The 20,101-nt window shown below is 32.8% G+C and overlaps 2 protein-coding genes and 1 pseudogene across 2 annotated transcripts; 1 reads left to right on the forward strand and 2 right to left on the reverse strand.

Annotated features, from left to right (window-relative positions):
• The first annotated feature begins 95 nt into the window (after window positions 1-95).
• On the forward strand, window positions 96-862 carry LOC104793822 (asparagine--tRNA ligase, cytoplasmic 1 pseudogene; annotated as a pseudogene).
• Window positions 863-1,832: 970 nt separating this feature from the next.
• On the reverse strand, window positions 1,833-4,504 carry LOC147942090 (uncharacterized). The gene is made up of 3 exons (XM_087455515.1): window positions 3,783-4,504; window positions 2,454-3,655; window positions 1,833-2,299 (listed from the first exon to the last, which is right to left on the reverse strand). Exons 1-3 carry the CDS (start codon window positions 4,502-4,504, stop codon window positions 1,833-1,835), a joined length of 2,391 nt encoding a protein of 796 aa, XP_087311641.1.
• Window positions 4,505-9,281: 4,777 nt separating this feature from the next.
• On the reverse strand, window positions 9,282-11,750 carry LOC104789942 (protein RGF1 INDUCIBLE TRANSCRIPTION FACTOR 1). Its single transcript, XM_010515607.3, has 4 exons — window positions 11,404-11,750; window positions 10,612-10,875; window positions 10,263-10,421; window positions 9,282-9,690 (listed from the first exon to the last, which is right to left on the reverse strand). Exons 1-4 carry the CDS (start codon window positions 11,410-11,412, stop codon window positions 9,454-9,456), a joined length of 669 nt encoding a protein of 222 aa, XP_010513909.2. The 5' UTR covers window positions 11,413-11,750; the 3' UTR covers window positions 9,282-9,453.
• Between the last annotated feature and the right edge of the window lie 8,351 nt (window positions 11,751-20,101).

Genomic DNA, 20,101 nt, shown 5'->3' on the forward strand with positions numbered 1-20,101 from the left:
CAACGCTTAAGTCTGAAGGATTAAAATTTGATTATTCCCAAGATTTCTTTGGTCCGCAAGCTTTCCTGACAGTTTCTGGTCAGTTACACGCGGAAACATATGCTTGCAGTATGGGAGATGTGTATACCTTTGGCCCCACGTTCAGGGCAGAGAAGTCTCACAACACAAGGCATCTTGCTGAGTTCTGGATGGTTGAGGTTGAATTAGCTTTTGCCGGTGTAGAGGAGGCTATGAACTGCGCAGAGGCACTTGTCAAAGGCATGTGCAATTCGTTGCTTGATAAGAGTGGTGATGACATGCAACTTATGGCAAACAATGTTGACGAAGACTGCATTAAAAGGCTAGAATCAGTTACCTTGACTGACAAGTTTGATCGAGTAACATACACGGAAGCAATAGCCTTACTTGAGGAAGTTGTGGCTCAAGGAAAGAAATTTGAGAACCAAGTGAAGTGGGGGATCGACTTAGCATCTGAGCATGAGAGATACTTGACAGAGGTCTTGTTTCATCAAAAGCCTCTTATTGTCTATAACTACCCGAAAGAGATCAAAGCTTTCTACATGAGGCTCAACGATGATGGAAAGACAGTGGCTGCATTTGATGTCCTCGTTCCAAAGGTTGGAGAACTCATTGGTGGAAGCCAAAGGGAAGAACGGGTGGAGGACCTCATTGAAAGAATGGAGGAGATGGGTCTACCACTCGAGCAATACAAGTGGTACATTGACTTGAGACGTCATGGAACAGTGAAGCATTCTGGATTCGGACTCGGCTTGGAGCGTATGCTTCTCTTCGCTACAGGAATGGACAACATTAGAGACGTTATTCCCTTCCCTCGCTATCCTGGAAGAGCTCAGGTTTGATAGGAGGCGTATGTCAACCGATCGAACCAGAGTGTACCAAATCGCAAATAAGTGACGTGACAAGACCGGTTTTATTTAACTGTTTCAGCTTATTAAGGAGACTTGGTGTTAGAATTGCGGAAATAGTGAAAGAGAATGAACACAAAGAATAGAATACTTAGATTACTTTTTCCAAATGTGTGTTATATAACATATATAGGCATAACTCTAGCATATAGCCGTTACAGAGACATTTAAGAGAGAAAGGGACATGAAGAGTTGTTGCTCTGCAAAACGTCTTTGATGAGAGTGATTTGTGCTCCTTGTTTGACTTGTTCATCTCGTTGACCAAGATAATATGTGACCTCCCTGATATTCTCTGCATATCCGAACCCTTCTAATCCTTCTTATTCTCCAATATGTCTTGATATCACAAAGGCCTCTGTTCTTATTTGCTTTACATGGACCATAGCCCATTAGTAGTGACTTGTACTGACGGTCGTACGGACACTCGACCTTATTGCATTGGTCTCATATCCTCCTTGATTAATACTACCCCTCAAGTTTAGCCGATGAACATGGCTGAACTTGGAGCTCCGTAAACCATCACCTCATTAAAAACCTTGAGATAGAAAAACCTTATAGGACAAAAACTATATCAAGGGAAAAAGAGTGTGATTTTTACAGAGAGAGGATTTGAGATCAAGGCCGAGTAAGGTCCACAAGTCCAAGTTTGCCATAGATGTTTGATCAGACCTTGTGTCTTGCGGCTTTAGTAAAAATATCAGCTAGCTGATCTCTGCTTGGTGTGTGACAAGGGAGAGTTACCCCTTCTTCAATCTTCTCTCTGACCTTATGACAATCCAGTTCAATGTGCTTGGTTCTTTCATGAAACACTGAATTGGTTGCGATGTGAATTGTAGCTTCATTGTCGCAGGGCATTGGGATAGGTGTAGATGACTCAATGCCTAGTTCTTTGAGGAGTGCCTTGAGCTAGGTGAGCTCTGTAGTTAGCTTTCTCATGGCTTTGTATTCTGACTCATCACTTGACATTGATACAACCTTCTGTTTCTTCGTTTTCCAAGTCACGAGATTTCCTCCAATAAACGTCCAGTACCCTGTTGTTGATCGTCGATGAGTTCGATCACCGCCCCAATCAGCATCACAATACCCCACGAGATCTGTATTTGAGTTCTTCCCCATCCAGATACCTTGGCCTGGACTTCCTTTGAGATAGTGAAGAATCCTCTCTACTAGGCTCCAATGATAGATGGTTGGTGCTTTCATGTATTGGCTAACCTGGTTTACTGCATAACAGATGTCAGGTCTAGTAAGTGTTAAGTATATGAGCTTACCTACCAGTCTTCTATAGCGAGAAGGGTTCTCATATGGAGGCTTTGTTCTCTCAACCTGATACCCATCTGGTAGTTGTGTGTCCACTGGTTTTGCTTCTAACTTTCCTGTCTCACATAATAAGTCAAGTGTGTATTTCCTCTGAGATAGAAACAGTCCCTCCGGAGAGCGACATATCTCAATTCCCAAGGAAATACTTAAGCTCCCCTAGATCTTTTATATCAAACACTGAATTGAGAAAAGTTTTAACTTTTTGAATACCTTCAGTGTTGTCTCCAGATATGATTAAGTCATCAACATAAATGAGAACAACCACTATACCTTTCTCACTTTTAAGAGTAAACAGAGTGTTATCAGCATGTGATCTCCTAAAGCCATGACTTGTGAGTGTAGAGCTTAACTTATGATACCAAGCCCTTGGTGATTGTTTAAGATTGTATATAGCTTTTCTCAATCGTAACACTTTCCCCGGTGTGATTATATCTTCAAGACCAGGTGGTGGAGTCATATAAACTTCCTCCTTGAGTTCCCCTTGTAAGAATGTGTTTTTCACATCTATCTGCCATAACTCCCAAGATAAGTTAGTAGCTAATGAAAGCACAACTCTTACCGTGTGAAGTTTAGCAACCTGAGAAAATGTGTCTCTGTAATCTTCTCCATAGGTTTGTGTAAAGCCGCGGGCCACCAATCGAGCTTTGTATCGTTCTATATCCCCATTACTTAGATATTTGATGGTGAATATCCATTTCGAATTCACGGTTTTCTTTCCTGGTGGAAGATCTGCTTCATCCCACGTGTGATTCCTCTTCATAGCTCCTACTTCATCATCTACTACATCAAGCCATTGTTTACTTTCCTTAGCTTCTTCATAGCTTCTTGGAATATCATGTTCATCAATTTTTCCCAAGAATACTTGAAGTTCTGCAGGTAGATGAGCAAGAGAGCAAAATGCTTGAATCGGATGAGCTACCGCTTGACTATTATAATAAAATTGTTGATCTCTCCATGTAGATGGATGTAATCTCGTACGAGCACTACGTCGCAATGGTTGGTGAGTCGGTTCAAGCTCCTCTGTTTCTGCAGGTAGATTCATTGTCTCCCCCTTGGACTCACAAACCATTGTTGCAGGTGAAGTTGGTGGATCCGCCTGGAGTTCTTGATTGTCATTTGTGTGATCAGAGGAGGGTTCTTCCAGATTCGCAGGAGCAGGTTCTTGCTCTTGCTGTATTAGTGGTGATCTTGGTGAAGAACCGATGTGATCAAGCAGGAACTTCAGAGTAGCAGATTGATCAGTTGGTGTTGCCAAATTCTTTAAATCATTCCAATCCCCCTTATCAAAGTAGTCTTGGTTTTCAATGAACTTGACATCTCTGGACACCACCATACGGTTGTTGGTAGGATCAAAGCATTTGTATCCCTTCTTTGCTACCACCTCCTTCAAGTAGATTTCCAGACTCAATATCCTGAAAGTAAACATTATTAGGCCCAAAGATAGCATAACATTTTAAATCATTTGTTGCCCTTTAAACAGAGAGGAGGTTGGATGTAAACTCAGGCATATAAAATGCCTTTGAGTTTTTATCAAAAAACTTTAAGTTACCAACTCCTTGAACTGGGATTCTATCTCCATTTGCTATTATAACATTGCCTCTAGCCGGTTTAATATCATCAAGTAAGCTCGAGTTACTAATCATATGGTGTGATGCACCTGAATCAACAACTAGAGACCTACTTGAGCTATGAGTGAAAAAGGTTTTACCAGAGTCCTTCATAGCGGCTAAGGATTTGAAGAGAGCTTCCAGGTCTGATTTCTTCACATAGTCTCCAGTTGTCATCTCCTCTGCATTCTTTGATGTGCCTGCTACACTTTGTTCGGTCTTGACTTGTGTTAAATTAGCTCTTGGCTCCTTGTTCGTGATGTTTGGTCTGAGATGAGGATTCAGGAACCAGCACTTGTCCTTGGTGTGATTCTTACACTTGCAGTGTTCACACCCCACCTTTGATCGCTTCTCCTCAGGTCGGTAGGCCCCTTTGTTTGCCACTGATATCTCTCCTCTCCCGCTGAAGAGACCTAGTGAGCCTTGTTCCTTCTGAATCTGGGAGCAGACATCGACGAGACTTGGCAGTTTATCCGACCTCAGGATATGCTTTATGAGATCGTTAAACGTTGGATTCAGAGTAAGAAGCAGAGCAAAGACCTTGTCATGTTCTCTTCTTTCGTTGAGCACTATGGGATCCATGGTGTTTGGTCTGAGCATTTCAAATTCTGCCCAAAGGGACCTAAACTTCCCAAAATGTTTGTTGAATTCCATATCTTCTTAAGTTAAATCATTGATAGCTTTCTTGACTTCAAATACTCTAGTGAGATTGGAGATGTTGCCAAAAACATTTTTGAGAGTTTCCCATAACTCACTAGCAGTCTCACAATACGAGTAAGCTTCGAGAATAGGAGCTTCAAGTGAGTTTTGGAGTATGGAGAGAACAGTCTGATCTTCTTGAAACCATTTAGCTTCTTCTTTGAGTTTAGCTACTTCCTCGTCTTCTTTGATGGCTTCTTTATCATCTTCTTTGGTGGTCTTCGTTGGTACTCTGGTTCCTTCGATATGACTCCAGAGTCCACGCCCACAAAGTGCAGTTCTGGTGGTTCTTGACCACAGAAGGTAGTTTCCTCCCTTAAGAACCGTAGGTAGCACAAGCGGTTTTGAACTTTCCATGACCAGAATGAGTGAAAACAGAGAGATTTAAGTATATAACAGAGAGATTTAAGTATAGAACGAGAAAAAAATAAGAGAATAGAAGAGTTAGGTTGTTAGGAATCAACAACCTAGCTCTGATACCATGTTAGAATTGTAAAAATAGTGAAAGAGAATGAACACAAAGAATAGAATACTTAGATTACTTTTTCCAAATGTGTGTTACATAACATATATAGGCATAACTCTAGCATATAGCCGTTACATAAACATTTAAGAGAGAAAGGGACATGAAGAGTTGTTGCTCTGCAGAACGTCTTTGATGAGAGTGACTTGTGCTCCTTATTTGACTTGTTCATCTCGTTAACCAAGATAACATGTGACCTCCCTGAGATTCTCTGCATATCCAAACCCTTCTAGATTCTTCTTATTCTCCAATATGTCTTGATATCACAAAGGCCTCTGTTCTTATTTGCTTTACATGGACCGTATCCCATTAGTAGTGACTTGTACGGACGGTCGTACGGACACTCGATAAGGTCTCATATCCTCCTTGATCAATATTTGGTCTGTGTCTTTTTCAGTTTTTTTTTTGTTAGCTGGTCTGGTCTTGGATTTTTTTAACTTTGATTTATCTGTATATATGAATCTCTAGTTTTATGTGGTAAACAAAAATGTTGATTGTGAGTTTGTGACACTGACATCGATTATATGGCTTTCACTCCTATATATATGCAGGTAAAAATAAATATTTCATTCGATTCTTATCAAAAGTTTCATCGTTTCGTCTATTTGGTATCTCTATTTGTCTTGGAATAAATTGTACAATCTTTAGGCTTTAGTGGCTGAATTAGTCTTTTTTGGAACTGGATTTCAATTTAAAAATCCTTTAACAAGAAGTTTGTCTTAGTAATTGAAGATATGATCATTGTCATACAAGTTCTGTTAGTAGAGATTAGGCTGTGTGACAACTAAGAGGGCTGCTACCTAGAACGAACAAATCGTAATGATATCACTTATATGTTCCGAATGTTAACACTAAATAGGATGCCGATATTGTCTATTTATAATTGAGTTCTATTTAATCAAAAAAAAAAATCGTAAGATCAACATGTGCATAATTCTGACTGGCTCACTCGTTCTACACGCAATGGTTCAAAGAACTGTGTAGAGATCCATTATGTTAAATGTATGTTCAAAAACAATTATAAAACAATATGACATTAATTTTCCAAAGACATATATGTATAAACAACTCTGGACAGTTGATCGCAACTGCAAGACTTTGAGTTCACGACGACTGTCTATCATTTAAAAGAGATCTTGACAACGATTGAAACTATTTTCGTACATCATGAACTACGCTCACGGTAGATAGCTTATCTCTCTATTAATTTACGTAATCTACGACTAGAATTCTAAACGTTATGAGAAAACACTAGTTATAACCTTTGTTAACCACTATTTTATATATTATTCTTTTGACATTTAACATTGCTAACCACCAATTTAGGACGACGGCTTATACACACGTATAGTAACATTTTATTGAGCGTTTTATTTAGCTCTAATACGAAATTATTTAGAATTATTTAATTTTGTGTCTCGGATGAAATTTGTTTTGGATCCGCCTTCGTTAGAATAGTGAGAAAATTTTAGAGAGATGTGTGATTACATGACATGTGGAACATGCATAAGATTGAGATTAAAGAAGCACATGCATTATTCTCTACTGCTCAAATCTCTCGTCTCCTTCTTCAGTTTAAATCTGTCATATCCTCTTCAATTGGCTCACAACATTCCTCTTTTATTCTTTACTTTTTGTCTGCCATAATCATACCCATTTAATTGTTTTTTTTTGCATTACTTTTACTTCTATTTTGATATTCTGATTTTCGAAAGTGGATTTTGCTGCCAAAAACATTATGGCCATCATTCTTCTTTTTCTATCATTGATTTTTATATTTTTATTTAAATAAATGCGATTCAATAATTATCAATAACAGTGATCCAGCCATAAGACGAGGAATGCTATATGATTTAATCCCTAATTAAAGATTTTTATTTTGTTGAGTTGGTTTAGAATATTGTTGTAGTTTTGATTTTGTTTAGTCTTAATTTTGTTCGAGACAAAGATCGCGACAAAGGTCTTTGGCCCCAATAAACGCGCCATGTTGTTGACTAGTGAGCCCCAGGTGGTCAAATTTTTTTTTTTTGGTTTCTTTATTTGTTTTCTAAATTTTTTTGTTATTTCTAACTGACATAAGAAAATTTATAATTCAATAAACTTTTAGGAGTTTCACAAAATGAAACTAGTATATATATTCAAATTTCAACTTACAGTATATATAAAATTTCATCTATCTATTTAGTAGAGTTTAAGTTTTGTAATTTCTTTTTGTTATGTTGCCCTTAAATTTCAGATATTTTATAAATTATAGCATGCCAAAAAATATTTGAGTTAAATCAATATTATGTATCACAATCGTGATATATATTATGCTTCCGCGCTTCTTCTTTTTGTCAATCGGTTCTGTATATCTCTTTAGTAATGAATTATTAACATTACTAGTATATATTATAATAAAGAGAAGAAATGATAATGATGGGTAATACTATTTTAATTTAGAAACAAAGTTGTCTAATATAATCATATAACAAATATATATATATATATAACAACAAGTTGCCGTAGACCCATTTGTTATACATCTTCGTAAGCTTGCATATACCACCAATGAATTTGTAAATACATTCTTTTATCTATTTGATAGACACGACTACGACTCTTAAATCGTTTTCCTACCAAACAAATAAAAAGGACTCTTAAATATATGTATATAAAAATATTCATTAATCTTGCAAAAATATCCAAATTTTATGTGATTTGGGTAGTTTATAAGTTTGCGCCATCAAAATCGTTGAACACTTCAAATAAGATAGCCCAATTTTTGGAGATGTTAGATTTTTTGGTTTTATTATTTTGCGGTGATATTTTTCTATATATTGGAACAAAATAATGATTATGCGCCAAGAGTTTCCAAATTTCATCGTGCTCAGTTATTTGTAAATGATAGTCAATATACGTATGTACCACTTTTGTGGACGATGGTTGACTGGTTGTGGATGATGGCTGACTATTATGTATATACATAGTAGGCGATGTGGACATTAAGACAAGTTAAAACGGTCGTAAAAATGTGTCTTGGGTATTTGATGGTGCATCAAAATCTGTTTTATTTTGTGAATGTGTATCGGAAGAACTATTATGTGCAACTTTCATAGTTTTTATGTTGGTACTATAAATGACAAATCCGTAGAAAATTGTATGACTCAAGAGTCTCTACGAGGAATGGATTCCAGCATACATATTTGTCATCAGAACCTGTATCTATCAATTTATCCCCCCAAAAAGTGTTAAGAATATTGCATATAATATTCACTTTTTCTTATTTTATGTTAGTTAAATTTGTGGGTTCCAGTGAATCAACACAATCTCATGAACACCTAAACTTTTTGGGCCCATATCTCTCTTTCTCCATGATGAATAATAAAATAAATCACTCATACACCATTACACAGGGGCGGATCTTTGCTCCATGCTACTTGTTAAAAATTATCTAATACACTTGGTTAATTTAGTTACACAGCTTAATTGTTATCTAGGTGCCCCATGCATCTTCTTTGGTGAGGAGTTCGATTCTTGACTTTCCTACAACCAATTTTCTTTTTGTAATGTCTACTTACATGTTAATATTTTTTTCTACTCTAAATTATACTTACATTTAAATTAAAAAAGTATTGGAAAACTAGTTAATTAGTTTAATACATTTATATATTTAATTTATCTAATATATATATAGTTGAACTCTATTTAAATAAATCATTTTAATTGTACAAAAATTAATCATATGAATTCAAAAATAATACATAATATAACTTCTAAACATTTCTGCAATCATATATATTAGTTTTTAATATTTTAAATGTAGATTTGAACTCTTCATCGTTGGACCTTCGTTTTGATATACTATTTATCAATATTTTACAAATTTTACCGTGATTACGAAAGATTATATTGTGTATTATATCTGATTTCTCGAATTTTTTTTACCTTTTTTAGAGTTAAAGAATAAAGTTGCAAGAAATGGTGATGTAAAAGGTTAATATACTGCACAAAATCCTTATATAATATATGTTTAGATATAATTTTCTTTTAAATATATATAATGTGCAATTGAATATATTTTTAAACTAAATAAAATAATTTTTAAATATATAAGAAAATAGAAAGTTATATTTATTTAATATTATATAATATAAATTTAATATATTAAATATTAAATAATTTATGCCCCACGATCAAATTTGTTTCTGGATCCGCCCCTGCCATTACACATCACTATTATTATTATTTTTCATTTTTTCTGGTCACAACATCACTATTTTTTTCTCTTTAAAACTTAATAGCTTTTAAACATAATATTGATACCCGATATTCAAATACAAAATACACATAATGTATATAGTTTTCATGAAAAAAAATCCATTAAAAGAAAAGAAAAAAGTCAATAGAGAGGAGATCTTCGAGAAATTCCTTTTCTCTTGAGTAGTCTCATGTGTGGTCTCAATGAAAAATTACTCAATAAAACTTCAGAATCTTCGGAAACATCAGTGAGGGACGATGATGTGCACGATTTTTTTTCTTCTAAGCTTCCTTCTTGATTAGAGTTTTCCTTCTCCTTAACACCTTGTTCCAGTCTTGGAGAAAAACAGAATTTGTGCTTTTTTGAAGGAGATGAAATCTGCAATAACAAAAAAAAAAGTATTAGAGCATGCTCTAAACTCAAAACAAAAACAAAAATTCCTGTATGCGATTTCAAACGATATAATGCCAAATGTAACGTTTTAAAGCGTGCTTGACGTTTGTTACAACTCACATACTAATAGATAAAATTCAAAACTAATTTTACTAATAAATGATACTTGTTAATGTAGGTTACGTGTCAAAACAGTTTAAAAGTGTCCATAAAATTATTTCAAACATATATATATTATATATATGTATATTAAAATAAAACATTTAGCATCTTCCAACTTGAAATAAATGACTACATATATAAAAATGTAGTACTGGTGAAGATGTGTACAAATCAAATCATGCATAGTTCTCCTATATGTTATGTCAACAATGTATGACTCCTTCATCTACTAAAGGCTAACTTTTTCTAGTATTTCAAGACTACTGTAAAACATTGTTTACCTTTCATAGATAACAGTTCCAATGTATAATAATAAAAAATTAGAGAAATATAATATAGGTAACAACCAAATATTTTGGGGGAATATAAACTTTAAAAAAAAAAACATAATTTACCTTGCAGGAGATAGAGCAAAATCGATTAGGACGATCTTGAATATATCTTTTACAAGTCACACATGATGCTCCATTCTTGGATTTTGTAGAAGGTCTTGCATCTTTTGCCTGTGGCCTTGAATTCAAATGTATTGCCTTTTCTCCATTTATTTTATATGTCTTTTCCCATACAAAAAAAATTATTGCCATTCAATGCCATAAACCAAAACAAGAAAAGCAAAATATTTATCAAATTAATTTGGAATTTATGGACTCTAAAACAAGAATTAAAGACTCAGCTGGCATCAAATGATTTATTTTATTGAAAATGATTTCTTAAATAAATAAATGAAAAAAAAAAAAAAAAAACCTGAATCTCGGAACAGTCGAAGTATTGTTGGATATCGAGGAGACGAAGAACATCTTGATAAACGTATTTGCAGATCTGAAGACGACGATGGAGGACATGAGCAGCTTCTGTACTACAACAATGTCTACAGATTTCGACATTACAGTCAATGCAAAACACATTCTTCTCGTTCTTTCTAAGATACTTATGATTCATACATATCCCAAAGAACTCTGAGTTCAGTAGTGTGTCAATCCAATCTTCATCACTTCTTCTCTTCTCACCCTACAACAATCATTAATGATTATTAAAATTTATACTTGCAAAAAAATTAATAGAGATTTATGATGAATTCCTCATTATAATCCAGAAAAAAAAAATCTGTAGAAATTTGAAACTTTATTGACTTTTATTTGTAGGTTTTATGTAGGAAATGAAGAAATTTTTGAATTACTTTTTTTAAAACTAAAATTACTTTTTTGAAAGATTATGAATCTGCAGAAGTTTGACTCTTTATATCGAAATTAATAATGAAATTCATATATGTGTTCTATGTAGAAATCATAAATTTGTATATAAAAAGGATAAATTCTTCTGAAATTTTCTTGTTTCTTATAAATTTTGGTTGAAACCAAAAACTTTAATCTAATGGATATTTTTCCAATTTTATATATAAAAAAAAAACACAAACTGCAGAAATTATTAAAGTTATTTGAATTTTATGATAAAACTGATATGAACAAATTAAAAACAGGGGATACACATACACATGAAAAATATCAGAGACTATAGTATAAAAAAAAAAGATTGTACCAGATTCATTTGGCTATGAGAAACCGAGTTCCTTTGATCGATCAGATGAGCAGATTTCAAATTTTTCTGATCAAAATCATCAAAAAAAATCAGAAAATGTATTTAGGGTTCTTGGGGAAGAAGAAGAAGGCGAAAAGCAAAAAGAAGAAGAGAAGAGAAGATTGTGTAGTGTGTGAATAAATAGTAGAACAAGGCAAATGAAATAAAATAAAATAAACGATATTAGGAATGCATCAATTAATTGTATATTATGTTTTGTGAGGAATAATAAATTAAAAAAGGAAAACAAGTAGCAATTTTTGTTAATTAGTAAAAAAAAAAAAAAAAGGGAAAAATCAAAAGTCCACAGAGTCAACAATAACTGTGGCTCTTTTATACCTAAAATGGACTTCGCAGGCGGGAATATGAAACATGTGTGACTCTCTATTATTATCTCTTTAACTTTTTCTTATAACCTTCGATTTTTTTTCATTTTCACTGTTTTTCTATATAAATAAATAAATATACAAGTATGTAGCTATGTTTTTGATACAAATGATATCCACTAATGAGGTCATTAATATGAAATTATTATAATAATAATTTAATTTTGAGTGGACATATAATTTGACTTTGAGGTGCTAAAAGGTTGTCTTTACAATTTTTAGATGGTGCGATAAAGGTAAGCAAAGCTTCCTATATTTACTCCGAAATTTCCAAGGAAACTAGCTTCTCATTTTTAGAATTATATCATTTTCTACATACACGTAGATAGGAATATTAGTTGTCCATAATAATAACCGATCACAGTACTATACATAATATCTAAGCCTAATTCAAACCCAGAACATAAACTATGCTTAATTAAGTGATTGGTGAAATCATTACTTTATGTCCCGCATAGACAATTGGAATTTAAAAAGATTGGTAAAAATTTGTTACAGATTTAGTTTAAAACTTAAAACAATGGCTCCGATTGGTATCCACGTTTGAAAGAGGCAATTAAAATATTTATAAATGGTTGCATAGAGAAAATGGTTAAAAGAAAGCAGTTAAAGATAGCAGATGAAAAAGATGGTACTTTGAAAAAACTGTTGACTATTTAGTTTGATTGATAACATTATAACAGTTAAATAGTATAAGTAATAATAAATTAAAAAAATTAATATTGTTAAGTTAAAAGATGAAAAAATGGAATAATAAATTTTTCTCTAACTCATACTATAATATTAATACATTTAAATGATATTAAGGATATTATCAAATGTGATATTAACAAAATTATCAAATGTTTAATTTTAAATCTCCATTATTTGATATTAAAAAAATCATAATCTCCATTAAAAGAAAGCAAGTTACTATTCAAATCATAATCTTGACTTAATATATTGCTATTTCTCATCAATATGTTTTTTTTAAGGTTAATAAGCCAAAAAGCAAAGAATATAAACTGTGTAATCTTTTGGGGAAAAAAAAACTGTGCGACCTATTTATAATATAAACGTTGGTTTTTGTTAGGGGTTAGAATTGGTGTTTGCAACCACCAAAAAGAGGTCTAACCACCATCTTCAATGGCTTGTTCTAACCATGATATTCAAGCGCCTTTTTCAAACGATTTGTTGATTGGTGATTATTGGAGCGGTTGGTTTGTAAACAAAGTGTTTAGTTGCCTCCAATCAGACCCAGTAGAATTTGCTAAGATATCCTAAGAACTATATCATCGTTTGCTCATATATATATATATATATATATATCATATATGTATATAAATAAATAAATACTAAACAGTAAACACAAACAAATAATAAAGAGTATTTTAATAAGCAATGACTACAATAGCATTTATATATTATTAAAATATAAATAAAAGATCACAATAACAAAGAAAGAAAGAGGCCGACTCTTTTTTTGTTGAACAAGAAACTTCCTTCAAATCAAAACCTCAAAAAAAAGGTGAATTCATTTAACATTGTAAGCAATAGAAATTAGGGATAAAAGTTTTCGTCAGTTCTTCAAATGAATTTTCAACTTTTGAGGGTTTTACAATGTTTGAAAAATTTGTTGGAGCCAAAATGGATTCGACCATGAAGACTAGCTTCGAGATATCCTTGATCACTTGGTGATCATAAAGGGCTGTAACGAATGACGCAATCAAGCTTTGAAAAGAGTGGTCCACAGAAGTAATACTTACCGTGCTTCTCGCCAACGAAGGAGGGTTCCAAGCCAATGGAGCAAAGTCCATCAACCTTTTGAGTGCATACCTCATGGATTTAGATGAAGCTTTAATCAGGAATCACAAGAGATGGGTGCCAAACCATAGCAAAGCAGGTGGATCCTCCCTCACATAAAGTTCATAGCCATGCCGGTTAAATAATTCCTCACAAAGCTTGCAGTCGGTTTGGTCTTGAGCTTTGATATCACAACCGAGCTTTACATCTTTTGACGATAAATGACCAATGGGGGCAAAGGGTACAAGCTTCATAAATAAGTAGACTATCGGGTCAGATTCCAAATTTGACTTCAGCATTGGCGACATCCGAACAATTCTATATAGCTGAGAGGCCAACTCTTTTAAGCTCGATTGCCAAGAGCTTATTTAGATGACAGACATTTCTAAGTGGTCTGTTTTTACTTCGGAGTTAAAAGACTTTACTATGCTGACTATCTTTACCCATATAAGCTCTTTTACATTAGGTTTGTTCTTCCTAATAGAAACCGTCCATTTCTAATTTATATGTTAGGTGAGATGAGGACAATATTCTTTATATTGTTAGGCTATTATATGTTAAAAACTTTTAAACAAATGATGTAAACAAAAAAAATTCGAATAAATTTTTGTTTTATTTTTTAAAAAATATTATACATAAAAGTAGTATTGAACGTTATACTAATTTTTATGTTTTCACGTTTTGGAGACGTGATTTCACCGAATATCCTATTAATTGTATGGTCCAAGCCACATCGTAAATTGGAGTGTGACATGAACTCTCTAACGCAATTTTCAAATGTGAGAATAAACTAGAAAAAGGAATGGAACACAAAGCAAAAATGGTGAATGAGCGATGACATGGATATGATCATCTTCTTACAGCCATAAACAAGACAGATAGAAAAAGAATGTAAAGAGTTCACCCTAGCCACCCTCTCTCTGGCACAACCACCAAGGCATCCTCTCCCGGCGGCGTCAAGTCCGATCGGTGTTGCTGGGTCATCGTTTATTCATCTCAGCTGTTCCCTTGTTCTTTTTAGTCTGTTCGATCTTCGTTTTGACTTCATCGAAGACTCCTTGAGTTTCCAGATCTCAATTTCAACCGTGCTTCAGCTTCAACTTCTGCCCCCTCGTCCGCATCCGGTGACTCTCCTCGGTGAGCTTGCTCCATCGAGTCTCCAGCCACCCGGTACTGTCCCTGAGAGACATGAATGCCCCACTAGCCTTGGTTTATGCCTATCCTTCCGTCTTATATCTCGCTGTCAATCGCAACATCTCACCGTTCCTTGGATCTTGATCCCCTCACCAAGGCGTTTACTTGGCTGCAGTTGGACGAGGGCTATGTTACGACACCGGAGACGAGAATGATTGTGACAATGCAACCTACACCTACGACGTCCTGTTGTTTCTCTCTTCCCATCCCTTTGGCCCAAGTTTAATTCCCATGCTTATCTTGGAATCCTGGTTGCTAGCTCGTTCTGTTTAAGATATGATTCTCCTATGACCTGGATAAGCTTTAGACACTTTGTTTTTAGTTTCATTTCAAGTCAAATTTGGTTAGTCTCAGGTCTATTTGCTTGGTCAAGTCGAGGTTCCCTCGGTAGCAGAAGAATAAATGCAACTGATCCACTTGAAAACTTCTTGTGTCAAGGCTCCTTGATGTGGTTGATTTGTAGGATTGCAATGCTGGTTTTCTGTTGTGAATCTGATCTGCTTGTTGTATTACCTTCAATGATTGCATCCCATGTTCTCTTTTACCATATATTCCCATTATTCCAACTAAGCCTGGGCAAAATACTCGACCCGAAATACCCGTATTGGAACCGAACCGAAAAACCCCGGTTCGGATCGGGTATGGATCCTCAACATTATACTAATTGGATCTTGATTGTAAATACTTTTGGGTATCGGTTCGGATCGGGTAATACCCGATACCCAATTAGTACCCATATATATTGACTATATTTAAACCTATGTACATATCTACGTATCCCCCCATTAAAATCGAAATTGAGATTGTGAAGAATCGTGTGTTGAGTTCTTCTCCACTTAACTATGAACTTAATTACCATTGGATCGAGTATGTATCACTAATTTAACTAGTAACAATCTGATTCTTCTTTCAAACAGAGAAACGGTGAAGACGTACAAGGAAACGGTGAAGACGTCTTTGATGTGGTGAATCTTTCCTTTCATTCTTGATGTTTTTTTTTCAATTTTTTCAATACCTACTTCTAGTTCTAGCTTTCATAAGACTTTTGAATTTGATTTTGGATGTTATTACTCTACTAATTGTTTCTGTTTGGATTATCCTTTTGGATTATGTTTTCTCTTGCTTGTATATATAGGGGTATTTTAAGTATATGTGGGTAATTCGGTTCTAAACAGGTGAAAAATACTAGATCAAATTGAAAAATACTTATACCGAACCGAACCCAGAAAATACTGGGTATATTTCGGTATTCCAAGAAAATATTCGAACCGACCCGAACCCGAAAAAACCCGAACCAAACCCGAACCGAAATTTTTATAATACCTATATGATTCCATAAATTATAAACTCGAAATACCCGAAACCCGAATTACCCGATCCGAACCCGAACCGATACCCATAATGCCTAGGACTAATTCCAACAGCTCCAGTGTCAATGTGTCACTAGGTCTGGTCTGAACTCTATTCATCCGCATCCTAGCCAACGATTGATCAGATTAAAGCTATTCTTAGTTAGAAGACTGCTATGGAACCTTAAGCCATCATTGTGGCTCGTTTGGTGTATGAATCCCCTGAGAACCATGTTACTAGAATCACCTAGGGATGAACCTCTAGAAGGAGATCAATGGCTGAAACTTGGCATTATGATCCCAACTCTAAGGAGTGGGGGTTACCTCTGTTTCACCAGCCTTCTCTCTCTATCTCGCCTACAGAACTTGTGTTCCAAACTGCATCTTATCAACTTATTGAAGACCGTGCAATCAAGCTTGGAGAATAGTGGCATTATGATCTGTGCTCAAGGAAGCAGTGGTTACCACAACCTCTTCAAGCTACTCTCTTTCAACCCCAGATTTGCAACCATTTCTATTGGTACCATTTCTTAGAGCACCCTCAACCCTGCTCAAATCCCCGTCAAAGCTCTATCTCCGGTGAGACTCTCAGCTTTGATCGTTTCTTTGCCACCCTTTCTTTGTTGCAAGACAGTGGCCACCTTCTCTTCCTTTGACTTGATTAAGGGAATAGCATTGATATGTCTTTATCATTTTGAAAACTTTCATCATGTTATGACTCATGATTGTATAATTTAAACCAAGAGAAATCAATCTCAACCATAAACAATAATCTCATGTGGCTTTGCTACTATGTGAGTATAATTTAAACTAAGAGGAATCAATCTCATTTTTTTTTTGGTCAAAAGAGGAATCAATCTCATTTAAAGCTTGAATTTATTGGAGAGAAAATGAGATTGAAAATGAGTTAATATTTTTTTTATGATGAGCGTTATTAAGGTGCAAAAAACTAAAAGATATTAAATCTTGTATGGACACTAAAAATGATTTGATTGATATTTCATACAATCTTTCAAAAACCGGTAGAATCATGGGAGATTTTCAAAAATACTACTCCTTTTTCTATGCCACTTTTTAAAAATACTTTTTCATAGTGTTCATTTTCAAAAATACCTTTTTCAATATATAAAATGATTAAATTTTAAACTCTAAACCCTAAATAATAAACTCTACCTCCTAAAAACTATACTCTAAATATAAAATTGAGAACCCAAACAAAAAGGAAATTCTAAGAATTAATTTAACATATTGTAATTGTGTAAAAGAGGGTAAAAATGAAAATCTTCAAAAAAAAATTGGTATAATTGAAAAGGGTATCTGAAAAAAGATATTTAAACATGTATGCTACATAATGATCTTAAAAAGAAATATCTAGGAGGAATCCCAAAATGTTCGTTTTGTCAATAGTAATTTTCAAAAATGCTTCCTCTCTAAAATCTTATCAAAAATGTCTCTAAAAATGATTTGAATACGTATATGACTTTTGAAAAGCATACAATAATTATATCTATACGTAAAATCTTCTGAATTTATAAATATTTTATAAATACGTTATAAATACCTTGTAAACTCTTATAGAATCTTTGTAAGACCTTATATATATAGATATCTTGCAAAACGTTTTTTACATCTATTCTATTAAAGCTGAAGTACTCACTAGACTCAAATTGGACCATGACTTTGTTTTGATACGTTTTTCATTAAAAATGATTAGAGAATCACTTAATTTAATTAAATTAACCTATGATTACCATTTTACATAATGACCATTATACCCTCCATTCAATCACTAAATATCCGCCGGTTTGGGTCGCGGATCCTGTATGATCCGAAAACAGAAGGAAAAAAATTAACGGATCTGTTTGTACTCCATTTCTAAAATATCTGGATCATGTTTTTGATTTGGTTCAAGAATAGTTATTTCCGTTACCAAACAAAGTTATTCGTTAGAGGCAAACACTCCGATTTAATTGTTTTTAAGGTATCTAAATTAAAACCATATATGTTAATTACCAAAAATTAAGCTAATTGATTAATTACCGAGATTGATTTTATCAATTAATCTTTCAGTATAATCTTTTAAAAGAGATATTTTGTGATTCAGTTAAAATATTTGAAAACGAATATTCATCTTACCAAATCTTACTACATTGCTTGATTTCCAAGATTATCATTTTTCTCTACTCTTTTATGATAAAGTTTGAAAAGGAATATTCATCTATCAGTTGGAACGAATCAAGTAAGTAAATATATTTTGCGTATATTAGAAATATCAAATCTTAACTTTAGAACCTTATATAAAATCTTATAAATACTTATAAATACTTTGATCGAATATCCCATTGTTTTAGTTACCATCCAAAAGTATCTTATAACTTTACAAACTTAATAAACTATCCATATTTAATGAAAATATTTTTAAGACATTTAAAAAAAAACATTAGATAGTGATCCACGCTGTACAACACCGAAAAATATTTAAGTAATTTTGGATTTGTTACTTACAAAATAATAGTATAAATTTATTTATCTATATGTAAATTTTTGGGAATATTTAGCATATAAATCCTGGAGTTGGAACCTATTTACAAACATGTCATTAGCATTAAATATTTAATTATTAAAAAAAATTAACTCTACCTAATAGTCGATTTTTTTTAACAAAAAACTAAGTGTTTTACATAAATTCGGTTAATTGTTATAGGAACAAATGTCATTAATTTCGGTGTAATTATTCTACATAAATTTTGAATTTAAACAATCATTCAAAAAAACTAACTGTATGATTTTAAAAGGTAACAAACATATTTACCATTCAATTTGATATCTTATTCAAGGCAATGATAATAAAATATAAAAGATATTGCTTGCTCACAAATTTATTTTTATTATGTATTTAAAACTAAGCTTCCTAATCCTTTTGATATATATATATATATATATATATATATTCCCAATAGTAAAAAAGAAAAACACATATATAGAATGATAACACGACAAAATTTGATTTTGTGCTTCTTTCTCTATTATAGATCTTTAAGGCATATTTTTTTAGATTTTGTTATTCTTCGTATGTTGATTATTGATTGAAAATGTTGTTATGTTGATGTGTGTTCATCTCGCCAAAGAAAAACGGATCAACAACTATTGTAGTATGTAATATTAATGTGATATATTGGTGAAAATATGAAAATATTAAAATATTAGGTTATATGGATAAAATGTTATATATATAAAGTACCAAAATCATGAAAATACTAATGAGTCTTTTAGTTATATTATTTGATCTCTCATGTAAGATATAGATTTTCATAAAATATTTAGTTGTAAAAGTTATTTTTTACCTCATAAAAATTTGAAAAATGAATTTGATAAAAAATGATTTTTAGCCTCACATACTATTTTTACTTACACGAGTTTTGTATGATGAGTTTTTGTGGATTAAAAATCTTTGAACATGTTGCGTGACCTGCCTCGAAAACTATTAGTTTATTTGTAATCATAGTTTGGAAAGTTAACTTATAAATTATTTAGTATATGAACTACAAAATATTACACATACTATAACACATTCTTAATATTCCAAAAAAACAAATTGTATACACATAAAAATATACACTAACATACCATATAGGCATATATACCTCTATTTCATTCTATAAAACAAAACAAAACTAAAATTTTATATTCTATAAATTTGATGTAATTAGGTTATAAAATTTACAAAACATAAGAAGAAGAGAAAACATTCTAAACAAAATTATAAATTAATTCGACAAAAGTAATTAATTGTGAATTTGAAAATTAAATAAATTAAAATTTATTATTTAAAATACAATAATTTATAATTTAGTCTTGCGGTGTAATGCGGATGAAAACCTAGTTCTATACATTTTATAATGTTATATATTTAGTTTCCTTAGTTTCATACTTCTATTTAGATCCATA

This window comes from Camelina sativa, chromosome 6, assembly GCF_030686135.1.
Source record: "Camelina sativa cultivar CO46 ecotype springtype chromosome 6, ASM3068613v1".
NCBI lineage: Eukaryota > Viridiplantae > Streptophyta > Magnoliopsida > Brassicales > Brassicaceae > Camelina > Camelina sativa.